The 17,626-nt window shown below is 37.6% G+C and overlaps 1 protein-coding gene across 1 annotated transcript in view; it reads right to left on the reverse strand.

The window, feature by feature from the left end:
* Nucleotides 1–2,709: 2,709 nt before the first annotated feature.
* Nucleotides 2,710–17,626, reverse strand: part of KLHDC1 (kelch domain containing 1) — a 45,553-nt gene continuing 30,636 nt past the window's right edge. Inside the window, 5 exon segments of the mRNA XM_087422014.1 lie at nt 2,710–4,261; nt 4,263–4,425; nt 10,622–10,674; nt 12,348–12,432; nt 16,814–16,886. Of these exon segments, the coding sequence (XP_087278140.1) occupies nt 4,238–4,261; nt 4,263–4,425; nt 10,622–10,674; nt 12,348–12,432; nt 16,814–16,886 (398 nt within the window). The 3' untranslated portion in view covers nt 2,710–4,237.

Consider the following 17,626-nt stretch of genomic DNA (forward strand, 5'->3'; position numbering starts at 1 on the left):
ACACCTATTCATGATAAAAACTCTCAGCAAACTAGGAATAGAGAGGAACTTCCTCAACTTAATAAAAAAAATCTACAAAAAACCTACAGCTAACATCATACTTAATGGTGAGAAACTCAAAGCTTTCCCACTAAGATCAGGAACAAGGCAAGGATGTCCCCTCTCACTACTACTTTTCAACATCCTACTGGATGTCCTGGCTAATGCAGTAAGACAAGAAAAGGAAATAAAAGGTTGGGAAGGAAGAAATAAAACTCTTTGTTCAAGATGACATGATCGTCTAATTAGAAAATCCTGAAAATTATTGTGGTACATCCAAACAATGGAATATTATTCAGTGCTGAAAAGAAACGAGCTATCAAGCCAGCCCTGATGGCCTAGAGGGTAAGTTTGGCACACTCCATGTTGGCAGCCCAGGTTCGATTCCAGGCCCAGAACCACACCACTCATCTGTCAGTAGCCATGCTGTGGCAGCTCACATAGAAGAACCAGAAGAACTTACAACTATACACAATTATACACTGGGGCTTTGAGGGGGAAAAAGGAAGAAAAAAGGAGGAAGATTGGCAACAGATGTTAGCTTAGGGTGAATCTTCCCCTCCAAAAAAAAAATAAATAAATAAATGAGCTATCTTTTCAAGCCATGAAAAGGCATGGAGGAAACTTAAATGCATATTACTAATGAAATAAGCCAATCTGAAAAGGCTAAATACTAAGATTCCAACTATGAGACATTATGGAAAAGGCAAAACTGGAGACAGTTAAAAGATCAGTGGTTGCCAGGGATTAAGGGGGAGGGAGGAATGAATGGGATGAGCACAGAGGATTTTTAGGGCAGTGAAACGATTTTGTATGATACTATAATGGTGGGTACGTATTATTACACATTTGTATAGACCATAGGATATACAACACCAGAATGAACCCTAATGTAAACTATGGACCTCAGGTGTGTCTTAGTCAGCTCAGGCTGCTATAACAAAATACCATAGACTGGATGGCTTAGACAACAGACATTTATTTCTCATAGTTCTGGAGGCTGGGAAGTCCAAGATCAAGGTGCTGGCAAATTTGGTTCTTGGTGAGGGCCCTCTTCCTGGCTTACAGGTGGTGGGCTGCCTTCTCATTGCATCCTCACATGGCAGGGTGAGAGAGAGCTCTGGTCTCTTCCTCTTCTTATAAGGACACTAATCCCATCATGGGGTCCCCACCCTCATGACCTCATCTAAAGCTAATTACCTCTCAAATATCCCACCTCTAAATACCACCACCTTGAGGATTATGGTTTCAACATAAAAATTTGGGGGGAACACATTCAGTCCATAACAGGGTGATAAAAAAAATGTTCTTGCTGTACCCACATGCTGGACTGTATGGTAACTTCATCAAACTGGAAATTCCAATAGAATCACATGAATACAATGGAAAAACAGGCACCAAGAAAAGCTGGGCAGACGGCATTATTTGTTTCTTAAAATTGCTTCTTTTCCTTCAAAGTGTTCAGAATCAGAATTTTAATTTGTCAGTATGTAGTATCCTGAAAATTATTCTACCTTAATGAGTTATTTTATTATTTCTCTCTCATACACACATACATATAAATAATGTATTGGTGAAAACATCACTTTGTGCCTAGGCTGGCAGTATGAAGTCCTAAAGAATATTTTTAAGCTTCTAGCACAAGGCTAATATTTTTTTTAAAAGGTGTTTGTGCAAAGACACAATTTGGAAAAAATGTACCCTAATATTGATATGATATTTACTATATCATAATAAAAATGATAATACCTCAAAAGAATCCTTCTTAACAACTGGAAGAATATCCTGAGAGACATAATAAAGATGACCAGAAATTCTCTTTCCTTGAGAAAACCTATTTTGTGAACCACCCGGAAAAACCATCAACCTATCTAGAGTCACCTTTCAAACAGAGAGCCAGTAAGGGAGCGTTCAGAGATAAAATTATGAGGCTATCGTCATTTTGGGCTCCTGTGGAGGTCAAGAACACAAAAGTTGAGAGCAAACCATCAGCTGGTGGGAAGTGAGGAATGAATACTGCTTGGCTATGAAACTTCAGAACTGGCTTTGCCAGCTCCCAGACTTGCTGTGTCTCCTGATAGCAGGGAAGCCCTCGTTTAACTGGAAATTGAAGGTGAAGATCAGAATTCCCTGCCACTCCTACTGTGGAGCTACCTCAGGACATATAACTTGTTGAAGCATCACAGTATATTAAGTCAAATAAGAACAGCATCAGTTTTGTGCACCATAGATAATATATATAGATTTCCATTCTCTTGAAGCCTCAACGAGAGTGTGTATTTTGAGAGAGTAATCCAACTTTTAATGTTCTAAGTAAATCATTTAAAAACAGAAGTGCTTTTCTAACAGGCTAGAGAAGGCATTCACATAATCCAGAAGCCATTTTAAAAAGTGTTCATTCCACTCAATGTCATCTATCACTATCCAACAGGTTTTGCTATTTTTCCCTTAAACATAAAATGCTGATACTGAAGTTCATAATAATAAAATAATTACTTCTAAGATGTATATTGCCTGTGAGATTCATTTCCTAAATCTGTTATTCAGCCTAAAAGTAGTAAGAAAAAATGAAAACTTACACTGAAATATTGTTTGCACAATCAACTCTAATGACTGGTTCACACTAACAAAACTAGGAAAATAGTAAATCTATATAGTTTGTATAATAAATAAAATGTAAACAAAATATTTTAATATATAAATAGAAGCTTTACACATCCAAACTACAGTACATATATATAAAATGTATCTCTAAAATTTAATGAGATACTACAAACTACCATAATTTTCATTATAAATTATACATATATTTCAATATAGAAATATATTTTCTCTAACATTTTTTTTTTTTTAAAGATTTTATTTATTCAGTTTTTCCCCCCAAAGCCCCAGTAGATAGCTGTATGTCATAGGTTCACATCCTTCTAGTTGCTGTACGTGGGACTCGGCCTCACGTTGGACGGAGAAGTGGTGCCTCGGGGCGCGCCCAGGATCCGAACCCGGGCCGCCAGCATCAGAGCGCGCGCACTTAACCGCTAAGCCATGGAGCCGGCCCGTCTAACATTTTAAATTTCAGAGATAACTTGCATGGTGGCATTGTGGAGAGTAACTTTATATAATGAGCTTTTTAGTAATTCATTTTATTAGTAATTCAGTGGAAGGGTTGACTGATAATATGAACAATTTCTTAATTATGGCAAAAGTACTTTTTAAGAAATGAAGATAAATATAGTGTTCCATTTCTATATAGGCAGTTAATACTGAAAATAAAGGGGAAGATTTTCAATATCCTGGGTCTTGAGCACCAACTCTGTAGAATGGTGTGGGCTAAACTGAGGGGTTTCTATAAACGCAAATTACTAGGTTACCATCCCATTTCACTATTTATGGAAATTACTTCAGAAGTACTCTTCAAAGGCAAAATGTATTTTAATGTGTCCCAAAAGTTAATGAATGTACTGCTTCTCAATATTTCAAAGTCTATATGAAATAAACCTCCACTTTAGACACTTTAAAATATTGCCTTTATGTATATATATAATTGGACAAACTAATAATTTAAGGGTAATGAAAAGACAATTGAAGACATTTATTCCCCTACTCAAAGATGAGCAACAGTTATGATGATGCTGAAGAACACTTGACTAGGTGAGTGCTGGAAGGGTAGGAGTTCAATATTTAATACCAGACCAGTGTTTGCCTTTTTTATAATTTTGGCCCGCTGTATTAGTTATTTAAGGAGAAGCTATTTAAATAACTGAGTTATTTAATGAGAAGCTTTAGATAATTTTAAAGTGACTTGAGACAATCTATTCTTTCTGAAAGTTGATATGAGGTGTTTTTATCCATCTACCATTATGTTGGGGGATTTCTAAAGTCCTTGGATAATTTCTTATTCTCCTCAAATTTGTGTAATCTTTCCAGTAAAGAGTACAAAGTAAGTTGAAATCTCTTACAATTGTACCTACTTTCAGAAAGTATATTTTTGCTGCAGTTTATAAGAAAATTATTTTACAAATATAAACATAAATCAATCTGCCATTAACATCTTATTCCCATATATTCTACACCATATAATCACTTTAACATAGCATTTTTGTATCAAATTTTATCTTCTAAATAAAACATCCAATTTGGGGGGTAAATATACCATCTGATTAAAATGTTTAAACATTAAATATATAGGGTATATAACAACTTAATTGCTACTGATCTGCTGATAACTTGTTTTCCGTTTCTTCTTTTTGGGCTCTTTGTTCCTCTCGGTGATTAGCTGCAGTCCAAAATGTTATTTTTTTGAGTACTTGTTGCAGAAGTTTAGGAGGTAATAAAGATATCTGACTTTCTAAAATTATAGCATTTTTACCAATGCAGTCAAGGCATGACCTGTAAACAAAACATAACAGAATTATTAGTTTTTGAACCTGAAGTTATATTTATAGGTAATTATTCTTAAAAACAAAAATCATTATGAAAATTTTACATAATTATGTACTTCCTTTGGATTGTCTGGAACATGAAAGGATAACTGTTCTTTCCAGAGCATCACAGTAATTGTATATTTTGATAGCATAGGGACTGTATCTGACCAAAATCCAATGGAAACAGAAATTACAACTTACCATGAATAATGTTCTTTAAGTAAAAAGGATGCAGACTTAATTTCAAGGCAGATTAGTCTGTAGCAGACCCCTTTTCACACATCCTTCCAGCGCAATAACCATTTACTCTTCTCTGAGAACTGTCTGTTTCTTCTGCCACCCCAAGATGAAGCATCTGACATCTACTTTTATTCCACGTGACCCAGTCCTCCCATACCCCTTCTATAAATGACTGCACGGGGTTGCACCCTTGACTTACGCCGACCCCGAGAGAGCAGGTCTGAAGAGAGGAAGGGAGCATTTCTTAAAAACAAAGAGCCAACAAGAGACCACCTAAGTTTCTCCCCTTCTCGGGGCCGGGGTGTTCATTTTTCCCCTTTGTCCTTCCAAATACAATTCCATTTTTATCTTAAGCTACTTTGAAGAGGGTTTTGTACTTTAAAGCCAAAAGAAACTTTATTAAGAACTATCAAAAAAGCATCTCTTTCAAGTGATAAACTTTAATTCAAAAAGGTAAGTAAATCTTTTTTTAAAGTTTTAAAAATAGATTCATTCGATTCTGCTGTGGTTAACCTCAGTTGTCATTTTTACAAGGGTTTACACTCTAGCGATTTATATCTTCCTCCGTACTTTCACGAAGCCTTTTCTCTCTACTCTGCAAAAACTCTAAATAAGAAGTAAGAGTGAAAATGTTCCACGTATATACAGAAGAAGTACAAGAAAATGAAATTAATCTTATATCTGGTGTAAATTAACTCTGCTGCCGTGGGGACACAATAGCTCCTGGGCCCCTTCGACAATGGGGGAAGGGAAGAGTCACATGAGGAAATGGACTCCATCATTACCATTCATTCACTGACACAACAAATATTTATTAGTGTGCACTCCATACTAGGGACTGTCTTAGGAGTAGGAAACCCCACATTGAGAAAAACTCTATTTCAGCCTTTAAGGAGATTACAATTTAGTGAAGAAGATAAACAATTAACAATAAAGCTTTATAAATGTTGTGAGTGGGATAAAATGAAATTCCCATGACAGGGTTCTATGGGAATCAGGTAGGAAGAATAACCAAGACAACCTTAGCAAACCAGGGGAAACTTTCCAGATGGGAGGTCCAAGCTGAGACCTTGAGAGTCTCAACAAATTAAACAAACTAAGGCATTCCAGACAGAGGAGCCACACCTGCAAAGCCCTGGAGATAAGTAAGATTCATTACAGAAACTGCAATTGAGTGGTTCAAATATAGCTGGAGGGCAGAGTGGGAGAGTGGGCATGGCACGAGGGGAGGCAGAGGGAAGTGGTGGCCCTGGACACCATGGTAAGGCATCTGCAGTTCGTCTAAGGGCAGAGGGGGCCACTGAAGAGTCATCATGATACAAAATGTGCATATGCTCTGATCCATTAATATCCCTTCTAGGAATTTCTCCTGAGGAGACATGCACATTTTCCAAAGGAATATACAAGAATATTACACATGTAATTTTTATAATAGTCAAAAATTGTAGATATTCCAAATATATATCAATAGACTAGCAAATAAATTGTACTTCTGTGAAATAGAACACTATATAGTCATTACAAACATAAATATATACCTATGACACTGGATGATTATATATTTACATGAAAGATATCCATAATATAAGTTTTAAAAGCAGATTATAAAGCAGCATGCATAATTTGACCCTTTATACACACACATGCATATATGTATACTGCTTTCACTAAGACCAATGTCTTCTTAGCATGGTTAAATCCACAATGTTTTTCATTTTAAAGTCTAGAAGGATAGACACCAAACTTAATAATGATCATCATAGGTGATGGTTCATAGGTGATTTTTTTTTTTACCATATACTTTTCATATTGTATGAATTTTCTTGGTAAGTACACCTTATTTTTTATCAGAATAAATAATAGAGCTATTTCTTTAAAATATATATCTCTCTCTCTCCAAAAGTATGATGGGCATGATCCCACAAGTACATTAGATCATATATATTCTTTGAGATGAGGAACCGCATCCTATTCATCTTTGTTTTTTCCCAGTTATCTCAACACAGTAAATGCTGAATGCCTCTGACTTCACATTTAAAATAAATTGATCACACTGGCTACATGGTGGACCACTGGCTGTGGCGAACATGCTTCATGCAGTAAATACTACTAAATTCCTGCTATGTTCAAGTTTTGATTATGAAAATATGCTCAGAATCAAAAGGGCACGTGCTCGTTCTCAGCAGCCCTGTACTAAGTACCAAGGGCGACACGGTCGCTCTTCGTCCTGGCCTCAAACACAAGCCCATCCAGTCTGTCCTTCCGCTTTCTCCCATCTCTACACTGGTTCATCTACCCCATCGCTGTTTAGCTTCCTTTCCGAACCTCTTCTGTGTGCTCTTTGGAACACCAGCTGTGAATACAAACACCTCTGCTCCCTCTGACTTTCTGTCTTTGCTTTAACGGAAATCTACAGAAAACTGCTTTGTGTGCAGTCTTCTTGAGAAACGAGTATGAATTGCCCCTCATCTCCGTTTTCACAGTCAAGGAGCCAATGTCAGTCTTCTCCTCGCCCCTCAAGGCTGCTTCCAGGCTGCTGTCAGGTCAGCTTCAGGTGCTGCCATCCATTAACCTCCTGCTCATTCTCCCCGGCCACTGAGGACCTTGGCTCACCACAGGCTCCTCTCTTGATCGAACTTAGCATCTGTGTGCAAATCCCTTTTCCTCTTTATGACTTCACTCAGGACAGTTCCTCCTCTGAAATCTGAAACTTCCATACCCTCCTCCTGGACCAGAAGAAGACCCCTCCAGTTTTAATTGTCTTTCCTATCCAGCTTAGTCCTTATGCACGTCCTTCTCTTACCAGCGACTTGAATCCCGTTCTCCACGGTCCCTCTGTTATACCCCCCTGACTAAACTCCAACCATGGGTAAATTCAGCCAACCATCTCCTTTGCGCATCTGCAACCTGGCTGCTGAGTGCTGCGAGAGAGAACCATGTTTCTACAGCCCTGGCCCTCTGAAGATTGATTCTACTCTCTCGGCTGAGCCCTCCCGAGCACCCAGCACTTCCATGTTACACGTCCCTTGCCAGCATCTTCTCACAGTCGCCTAAGCAGCTATCTCAAATCTTCACCACTCTTCTTAAGTTCATATCCTCACCTCTCTGCTTTCCTATCAGATATCTCACTATCAGCCAAACCTTTCTCAGTACCCTGCCCCCAACCAACAAATTCATGTCTTTATAGCCATACTTCCTTCCTTCCCCACTATTTTAAAAGAAAAGTGGGCCGGCCCTGTGGCACAAGCGGTTAAGTGCGCACACTCCGCTGCGGCAGCCCAGGTTTCGCCGGGTCAGATCCCGGGTGCGCACCAACGCACTGCTTGGCAAGCCATGCTGTGGCGGAGTCCCATGTAAAGTGGAGGAAGATGGGCACGGGTGTTAGCCCAGGGCCGGTCTTCCTCAGCAAAAAAGGAGGAGAATTGGCAGATGTTAGCACAGGGCTGATCTCCTCACACACACAAAAAAAGAAAAGTGTTCTTCCCCCAGTCAAGGGCTAATTCAATTACCTGCTTGCTAAAATCCACTTCCTCAAGACCCTGCTCCACCAACTTTTCCCTCATTTCTTGTGTTTCCAACAACTTACTCCCCACTGGTTTCTTCCCCTCAGCACATAAACAAATATGCTCAGTCCTTCCTTGGTCTTGGTAATTGTCCCCAGAAGTCATCCTGGCTTCCACCATCACCTTAACCAACAACTTCCTAGTACTGCCAAACTCCTCGGCATTTTCAACCCAGATATTCTATGACCTACTTATAGTAATAGTCTCTCCATCTTCTGTTCCCTCCTCCCTTGGTTTCTTGCTCCCATTCTCTCCTGGTTCAGTTTTAACTTCTCTGGTCACTCTCTTGTGTCTTCTTTTCCTCTACCTACTCCTCGGATGTTATGAGTTCTTAATGCTCAGTTGTTGGCTTCATCCTTACTCTTGAAACTCTTAGAGCTAACCTACACCCATTCGTACCCCAGTGATTCTTAAATCTTTTATGTCTAGCCGGGACCTCTCTCTATACACGGAACTATTTAATGGATAGCTCCACTAGAGGTCCCATAAGTCCTTCAAGCTCAATATGTCCAAAACCAAATTTATCATTTCTACCCATCCCACCTTCAAACCCACTGCCTTCTCCATAGTCCCTCTATCACTAATTTTTCCCTCTTCTTTCCCTTGGCATCCATTCAACTACCAAGTCCATTCTATCTCCTGAATATCTCTGTCTCCCTCCCTTCTCCAGCTCCTCTGCCACTGTCTAGATCAGACCCTCACTTTGTGCCTGACCACAGGAATAGTCTCTACCAATTTTCCTAACCCACTCACATCTCCCTCCAATCTCTCATCCACACTGTTGCCAGAGGAATATTCTAACTTGTAATATGATCATCTTATTCCTCTGCTCCAAATTTTTCAATGCTTCCTAATCTCCCACAAGATAATGTAAACACCTCTGCATGAGAGACAAAGGTGCTAGATGACATATGGTTTCTGATTTCTTGTCCAACCTCATTTCTTACAACTCCCTACTCATGCTTACATCCCAGGAATACTCAAGAATTCACAATTCCCAGAACACACCAGGCTCTTATATGTATATCTTGCACTAACACCTTTGCACTGCTTGTTCATAGCAAATCCTTGTCTCAAATTCTTTTTCCTCTGCAAAGACTTCCCTATCCTTTGCCACCTTAACTACGTGGACAGAGGGCCTTCTTCTGTAGTATTCTCATGCACTTTGTATATGTTCCTCTTAAAGCAATTTTATTTTTCTATTATAGTTTTTTGAAAGCCTGCCTTCTATATTTTTGGCAATTTAAGGGAAGGTCATGACTTTTCATTTCATAGCACACACTGCCTTCCTATGCGAGGCACTCAAATATTATATTTATTGATCCCTGCATATAAGGAACTTGCAATCTACTTGGGGAAAGTAGTATGTTCACAGTGCAAGTCAAGTAATAATACAAGCCAGTATAAATCATTACAGCAGCTATTTCCAAACTTTGCCTGCACATTGGAACTACTTTGGGATCTTTCAAAAATTCCCAAAATCCAGGTCACACCCAGACCAATTAAATCACGATCTGTGGGGGTGGAACACAGGCATCAACATATTTTGAAGTTCCCCATGAGATTCTCATGCACAGACCAGTTTGGGAACCACTGCACTAACAGAAGGAGCAGCTAAGACAGACCTCAGGAAGGTCCAGTCTGAGCTGGCACAGAGGTGTTGAAGGGATTCCAGCTGTCAAAGCTCTGGAAGTTACAGTGTCCTCCTTGACATACAGCATGTCATCTTCTCTCTCGCCCTCTCTCCCTCCCCTCACCTGCCTTCACTCGTTATTCATGCTGCATAAAGTACCCACACTTGTTCACTAGGCAACTTCTACTTCACTCAAATCCCTCCTCCTGACTCCCACAGGCAGAAACAGGGGCTTCCTCCACAACCCCCTCTAAAGTTCATATACACTCCTTTTAAAGTAAGAGTGAGTATATGAGCTCAAACACTATAAGTCACACCACCAATTTAATGACAGAGTTGAAGTTTGAGGTTAAAAGAAAGAAATTCTACTAAATTAAATGCATGTGTCTATTATTAGACATACTCTGATTTCCGAAAAGTAAAGATATGAAAAAGTCAGGCCTAGAATCAAGGAAATACAGTATGTTAATATTCCCATATGAACTAAATGTAATTTTACAAACAAAACAAAAATGTGACTGTACTGTGTAATTTAATTTTTAAAAATCCCCATGGTGTGTGGGTCACTATTACAAATTTGATTACATTCTCAGGAAGATGTAAACATTTCTTAAATTCAAGTCATAAACTACCTGAGAAATATAATAATGCTTCCCAAAAGGGGAAGAAGAAAAAATTATCACACATTAATAACATTTATATTTTAAAGTAATGAATTTGCTTACCTGAGTAATGAATAAGGCTGTGTTTGAAAGATCAATAAATCATTACAGTGACCCTGATCAACATAAAAAAGGAGTTATCAAGATTTTTCATAAAAATAACAATACATTAATAATTGAATATTTTTATTTTATAAATGTAAAAGAAATTATGTAAAGCAGCAAATAAATCTCTCTAGCTATTGACACACACACACATACAAGCACACACACACACACACACACCTGCTACCCACACAAACTTTGGACATGTGGTTACCATTTTTTCAGTGACCAAATTTTTACCAAACCATAGTCTATATAATTACAAATTTAAAAATCAGAAACATTTTTTTCTCTTAGAACAGTGAGTTCAAAATGAGAATAGTAGTGGTTTTCAAGCTTTTTCGTTTTTTAAGCAGCACTTTTTTCCTACAAATGACTCTTATTTTAAAATTTCCTCTCTATCTTGTCTTCCTTTTCCAGGTGGTGGATTTCCTGGAAATTTTTAATTTGAAAATCACAGATCCAGAAGATTTTTTGAATAATGACTCTCTCATCTAAAAGTTAATGTGAAAGAGTAAACAGAAAATTTCTCTCATCCTTTCAAATAGGTCTTCAGAATTTCATAATTTATGATCACGATTTTAATCAGAATTCCCATTTTAATGATAAACTTTGTATCCTAATTAAATATTTCTAGTGCCAAGAAAAAGAAGACAAACCACAAAATCTGCTTTTCAATTAAATGCAAAGTTGTGGTTTTAATCTTTTACTGAAGCACTGAATTCTAAGAAAGTTCTAAAACTTTCAATATAAATAACATTTAAATTGGAGGCCTCAAAACTTTAAAATAAACCAAATTCCCTGGAGAGAAGCCCCCTTATTTCAGGGTTCACCTCTGTAGGGGCAACTCTAGAGATAACTACGCTGACGAGACAGAAGTAGGGGAGCCGGGACCCCTTGGTTGGGCCCTGGCCCCTAAGGCCCCACCCCTGCCGGCTCAGAGTCCTGCTCTTCCCAAGTGTCCTATGCAAACCAGAGCAGCCCATCCTGAACTCCTGTCTCATCACATACGGAGTATGTGTCACCATCCTGCTCTGAATGTTCCACGATGCTAGGAGTGAAAGGACAATCCACTCCAAATGCTCCTCAGTTATTCCCTTGACTTTAGTTTTATCAGATTTTAAAACTGGAATGCTTTAAACTCAAATGTAAAACAGGGGTGAAGCAGTGGCAAAAAGTACATAAAATAAAAATAAAATACACTCAAAACATTTCAAAGTAGTTTCTTCTTGAGGGGAGAAGCTAGTGTGGATGATGTTCTGGTTGTTAATTTAGGTAGCAAATTTCATAGGTACTTATTATTATACTTAGTAGTTTACATATACATTATATATACTCTTTTATGTATCAACTATTACTTACAAATATTTTAATTCAATAAAATTATAAACACCCATACTATGGGGAGGTTCAAAGAGAAAAGAAAAAGAAGAGTCACTCTTTAAAAGCTCTTCTTAATAATTTAACTAATCAAGTTAATAGACCTATTTTGTTTTGTAAACCCAAAATATCCTGAAATGCTTCATAAAACCCACTCATTCTAAAGATGAATCATACAACAGAGTAATATTTCATGCCCTTCCATAGTTTGCAATGTGGGAATATCAACAATCCTGTTGAATAACAATTTAGCTTGAATAACACAATTACTCAGAGGAAATATTTAGATATGAAATTTTCTTACTGTATCCAAGGAAAGTAAATCATCTTTGCTCCCACCAAATACCATTATTTCATTTTCTTTTCCCAAACAGGCTGTGTGCCATAACCTGTGATTGAAAATTATAAACAGAGTGAAATACTATCAAGGAAGAAACTGTACATCACATATAAATCTATTTTAAATTGCACACTCTAAAATTCAATCTATTTCAAAAGAGGCATGATTGAACTCAAACCTTTGGCACATCCTCAAAGAGGTTAAAGATTTCTCTAGAATCATTAGAGGATTAGATTCTAGAGTTCATTAAATCAAATCATTTCAAATAAGGAGATGCCTCCCAATAACTCTTTCCATTATATCCCTCAACCTTTTTCTAACCTCTTTATTTCATAGATATTATCATGAAATAAAATAATTTTAAAAAGGAACTGATCAGCCCATTGCAGAAATAGACACCTTTCCCAATTTTCTCATTACTATCCACCATGTTACTGTTCTCATCATTTTTGTCTCTTTTTTCCTGTTCTCTGCTCCCTATCACCTGACACCCAGTGTGGCATCTCTTGCATTTACACCGGCACACAGTTGTCACCCTGGAGACGGAACCACAACCTGTTCCTCACTTTCTGTCTCTCCTCTCTCCCAGCTCCGTATGGCTGTTAAGTCATGTTTTCCAAATATTGTTTTTAACCATGGACATTTCCTGAGCAGGAAGGATCTGTGCCATTTTTCTTGGCCTAATATTTATGATCAACAGCTATTTCTTTTTCCCATAAATCTTAATTCTTGCCTTTCCCCAAATGAACCCACTATTTCAGCCAAGTTCATTTATTTGTGTCCCCTGAGAAGGAAGCTTCTATCTATTTCTAGGCTTTTGTTCACCCTGTTTCTTAGGCTTAGAATGAGAAATCATTCTCTCAGGGTTTTAAAAGTGGCTCAAAATCCCCAGGAAGCGTTCCAAATACCACCCAAACTGGCTCTATCACCTCTCTGTTCAGCACCTTTCAACATTTACGTGCTCGTTCCATTATCTCCTAACTCACATTTGAAGATAAACTGCTCTACATACTACTTTAATGGCTTGATGTCTGTGTCTTCTAGCTCCCTACAAAGATTGTAAGGTCTTTAAGGTCAAACTTGCCACAACGGTGTGTTGGGACCAGCTGACTGTGCTCATCTCCATCCCACTCCACGTTCAGTGACGCCACGTTGGTAGCTTGAAATTGGGCCGTGGTGGAAACCAGCAAATGCTACAAATTAAGGCTTTTTGTTTTGTTTTTCCTGGAGAGCAATTGTTAACTGTTTACCAGCACATCCCTGGAAAACTTGGGTAATCTAATTTTATGTTCTCCTTAAAAGTGCCTAATGTTGGGGCCGGCTCCGTGGCTTGGCAGTTAGGTGCGCGCGCTCTGATGCTGGCGGCCCGGGTTCGGATCCCGGGCGCGCCCCGAGGCACCACTTCTCCGTCCAACGCGAGGCCGAGTCCCACGTACAGCAACTAGAAGGATGTGAACCTGTGACATGCAACTATCTACTGGGGCTTTGGGGGGAAAAAAATGAATAAATAAAATCTTTAAAAAAAAAAAAAGTGCCTAATGTAGTGTTCAGCAGCTAGTAAGTGCTCAAAAACTTTTGATTAACGAAAGCAAACACAAAATACCAGCATAATTTATCCAGTGATTAAATAAACAAATTATTTCATAAAGGAGTGAAGCATCTAATGTTCTTTTGGAAATGGTCTGATAGCTCATATTCATCTCCAACTTCACATTATTTACCAAAGATAATTTTATGGTTTTACAAAATTCAATATTTCCAGGGGCTCTAACTCTCAGAAAAAAAACACACATAAATTTCTCAATTTTAGAAGATAAATTAGGGTTCTACAAAATCATTGCTTTGACTCTGAGAGTACTTTGATTACTTTTCTTAACAGACCAAATGGCTGAAGCAACAGATGCCCCAAACCATTACATATTATCACTTATTTTATCACCACGTAACTTATTTTTAGTACATTAATCTTTTTTACTTAAGTTCCACAAGTACAAACAGTGGGATTATGCACAATTTGTTAAATCAAGTGGTTTCCTGGAACAATCATGACACGTTCAATGACAAATGCACTTGGGACCCAGGATAGACTGAGTCATTAGAGATTTTGTTTGGGAAATACTCTCCCCAATTCTCCAACTTGTGTGTTGGAACATAAATTGATATAAACCTTCAGCAACAGGCAGATTATGTTGTGGGGTTGGGGTGTGGACTGGGCAAGGGAGATGGAACAAATGAATGCCCTCATATGTGGGAAGGAAGAGCTCCACTTCCTGGAGAGAAGGCCATGTGTCACCTTGGCAACACTCATGGGATCCAACAGTACCTAAGGCTCTATGTGTCAACACCTTATTGGACATCTTTTACAGATACACATGAAAGGGTCCTTGCTGACGGCCACCTACACAGTGATCAGATATGGCTGTATAGATGGCTTTTCAACCAAGCACAGTTTTAGCCAAGGTGAGACCCAGAGAACAGAGTGTTGTGTTCTAGAACAGTGGTTCTCAACCAGGGGCAATTTGGCCCCCAAGGGGACATTTGACAATACCTGGAGATATTTTTGATTGTCACAGCTCCAGGTGTAGGGGGGCAGTACTACTGGCACACAGTGGGTGAAGGCCAGCGATGCTGCTAAACATCCTGCAATGCACAGGACACCCTAACAACAAAGAATAATTTGGTCCGAAAAGCCAGTAGTGCCGAGGTTGAGAAACCTGCTGTAGAATTACACGACGAGAATTGGGCAGCTTACATTTCAAATTATAACTTGGCAAAGTTTGCACAAAATGCATTTATATGTTAAGTAAACTCTCACTTTCATAAAAAAATAGTACATATACACATACACATGTTCTCCTTACACTAAACTGTATCCCACCTGTTCCCCTCCTCACCTCGGACCTGAAGATAGATCTGCCTCTGTCTTATCTGCCTTAGAGAAACTCTGGCCTGGGCTTCGCAATCGAAGAACACTGGAAAGCCTTTCCTGCCTTGATTTTGGTGACATCTAGCTTGGAACCCGATGTTTTTTCTACAGACTGATAGTTTATATCCTCTCACAGCTGCTCTAAACTTATCACCTAAACATTCTGATAAAGCATATTATTTACATGACACATCAGCTGAATTCAAAGAAATGTGTTTACATAGCTCAAAGCTTACAGTGCTAACTAGTGTATTACGGACAACAGTTGTGCTGCTCTAATTACCTATGAAGGATTGAAATAAAGAGGAGGAATGATTTAAAAACTAAACATTTTACTATCACTCTGGTCTATAATTAATGCATTCATACAATCAAACAACTGGAAGAGAAAACAGAGCTTATCTAGCCCAGCTCCTTCACTTCACAGACGAAGAAGCTGACGCTTAGTTTCTTTAGGTGACTTTCCCAAAGCCCAATAGCTAAGCAGTAGCTGGACAGAGGCTAGAGCTCTGGGCTCCCAGCTCTTAAGATAAAACTCCTTAAATTACAAATATATTTCGAAGACCCAGAATTGCTAAAATAATACATTCCAATGAATTTTTATATATGAAAATATAAGAATCACAAATGTAATTATGATAAACTCTAAATGTAGTATGCATATTAATACAGATACACACACTGAGATATATATAAATATTTTCAGGCTTTTTCTCAAGTAAGTTACTTGACTGTCATTTATTAAATTTCTGAAATGCCTATCATTAAGTTGACTTCATACTAGTATAAATAATCTATAATTTAAAAATTCTGAAATACATGGCATGAAAAAGAATAAAATCTATTATTGGTTATAATGATTATAATGTGCTGAATTTGAATTTCCTACGAATATATCTTTATTATATTACTCAATCAAATTAGAAAAAAATAAGAATTACAATACTAATATAGTTTTCTTTGTAGTCTAATAATAGTATATTGTTTCTACAATTTTTACTTTATAATATACCACAAATAAGTAACATGTTTTCTTTTTCAAAAAATTCACATTAACACATACATCATACACTTAATAAAGAAAATAAATAATCTGTCATCTATTTGACCAACATGAAAGAAATTTCCGATTAAATTGCTCTAAACCTCTTCCAAAAACAAATACTACTAAAGCCAAGCCCATTCTTATCTACTTATTAAAAATATTAACATTACATGATGCTTTCAATTTCTTAGCATTTTCATATATATCAGGCAAGATTATACATTTACCTAAAGAAATATTTTCAAATATGCAAATATGAGTGGAAACAGAATAGATCATTTCTAACAATCAGATACAATTAAAATGATAATTAAATGATTTAGGTAACATCAAGCCTTTTTGAAAGATATCCTTCTGGATGATTTATGGTTTTAATGGCAAACACTATAAATTCAGTGCTATATTTTAATACTTTAAAAATTCTTAACTATATTACTATTTGTCAACTTCTGGGCTTACCTGGGTCTTGTTTTAGGTAAATGCATAAGTTGTTTCCAACAATTTGTCATGACATTATAAATCCAACCATCACCTGCAAGATTACGGCAGTTCAGAAGTTAAGATTCGGTCTTTGGGATAAAATTTTAATTTTTTTCCAAATTTATAATGCTACATTTATATGAATATTTTTAGTGTGTGTGCATATTTTATCATAAAAATTTTCAGACATATACAAAAGTAGAGTGGACGTGACAATGAGCCCTCACCTATCCCAGATTCAACAACGATCAAGAGTTTGCCACATGTGCTCCATCTCTCTTCTTGTTATTCTTGTTGCTGAATGATTCTAAAGCAAATCCCAGATCTCCTACATTTTCCCCATATACACTTCAGTAAGCATCACTAAAAAAATGGACATTTTTTACATAACCACAACACCATCATCACATAACCACAATGCCATCATCACAGTCAACAAAACTAAAAATAATGTCTTGGTATCATCTAATACCCATATGACCATATCTTAAGCTAAATCTGTAAGGGAGGAAACTGACTGGACCAAGAGTTAGAACACTGAGTTCCCCAGAGGTCAATGACCAAAAACAGCAAGAAGGAATTCAAAACACGAGAGCTCATGAAGATATGACATTAAACAACCCCTAGCAAAAGGAACAGAATGTTAGATTTTGATTAGATTCCAAATCTCTTCTAGCTGAAAACCCCACAAATTGGAGAAGCATAACAATCTGCAATAACTAATATGCCGTACAAGGAACTGCTGCTTCTCCCACCAGCCTCTGGAGTTTGTTGGCCATCAGACTGCCAGAC

Source organism: Ceratotherium simum, chromosome 3, assembly GCF_057802395.1.
Source record: "Ceratotherium simum simum isolate JZ-2026a chromosome 3, ASM5780239v1, whole genome shotgun sequence".
In the NCBI taxonomy this organism is placed as follows: Eukaryota; Metazoa; Chordata; class Mammalia; order Perissodactyla; family Rhinocerotidae; genus Ceratotherium; species Ceratotherium simum.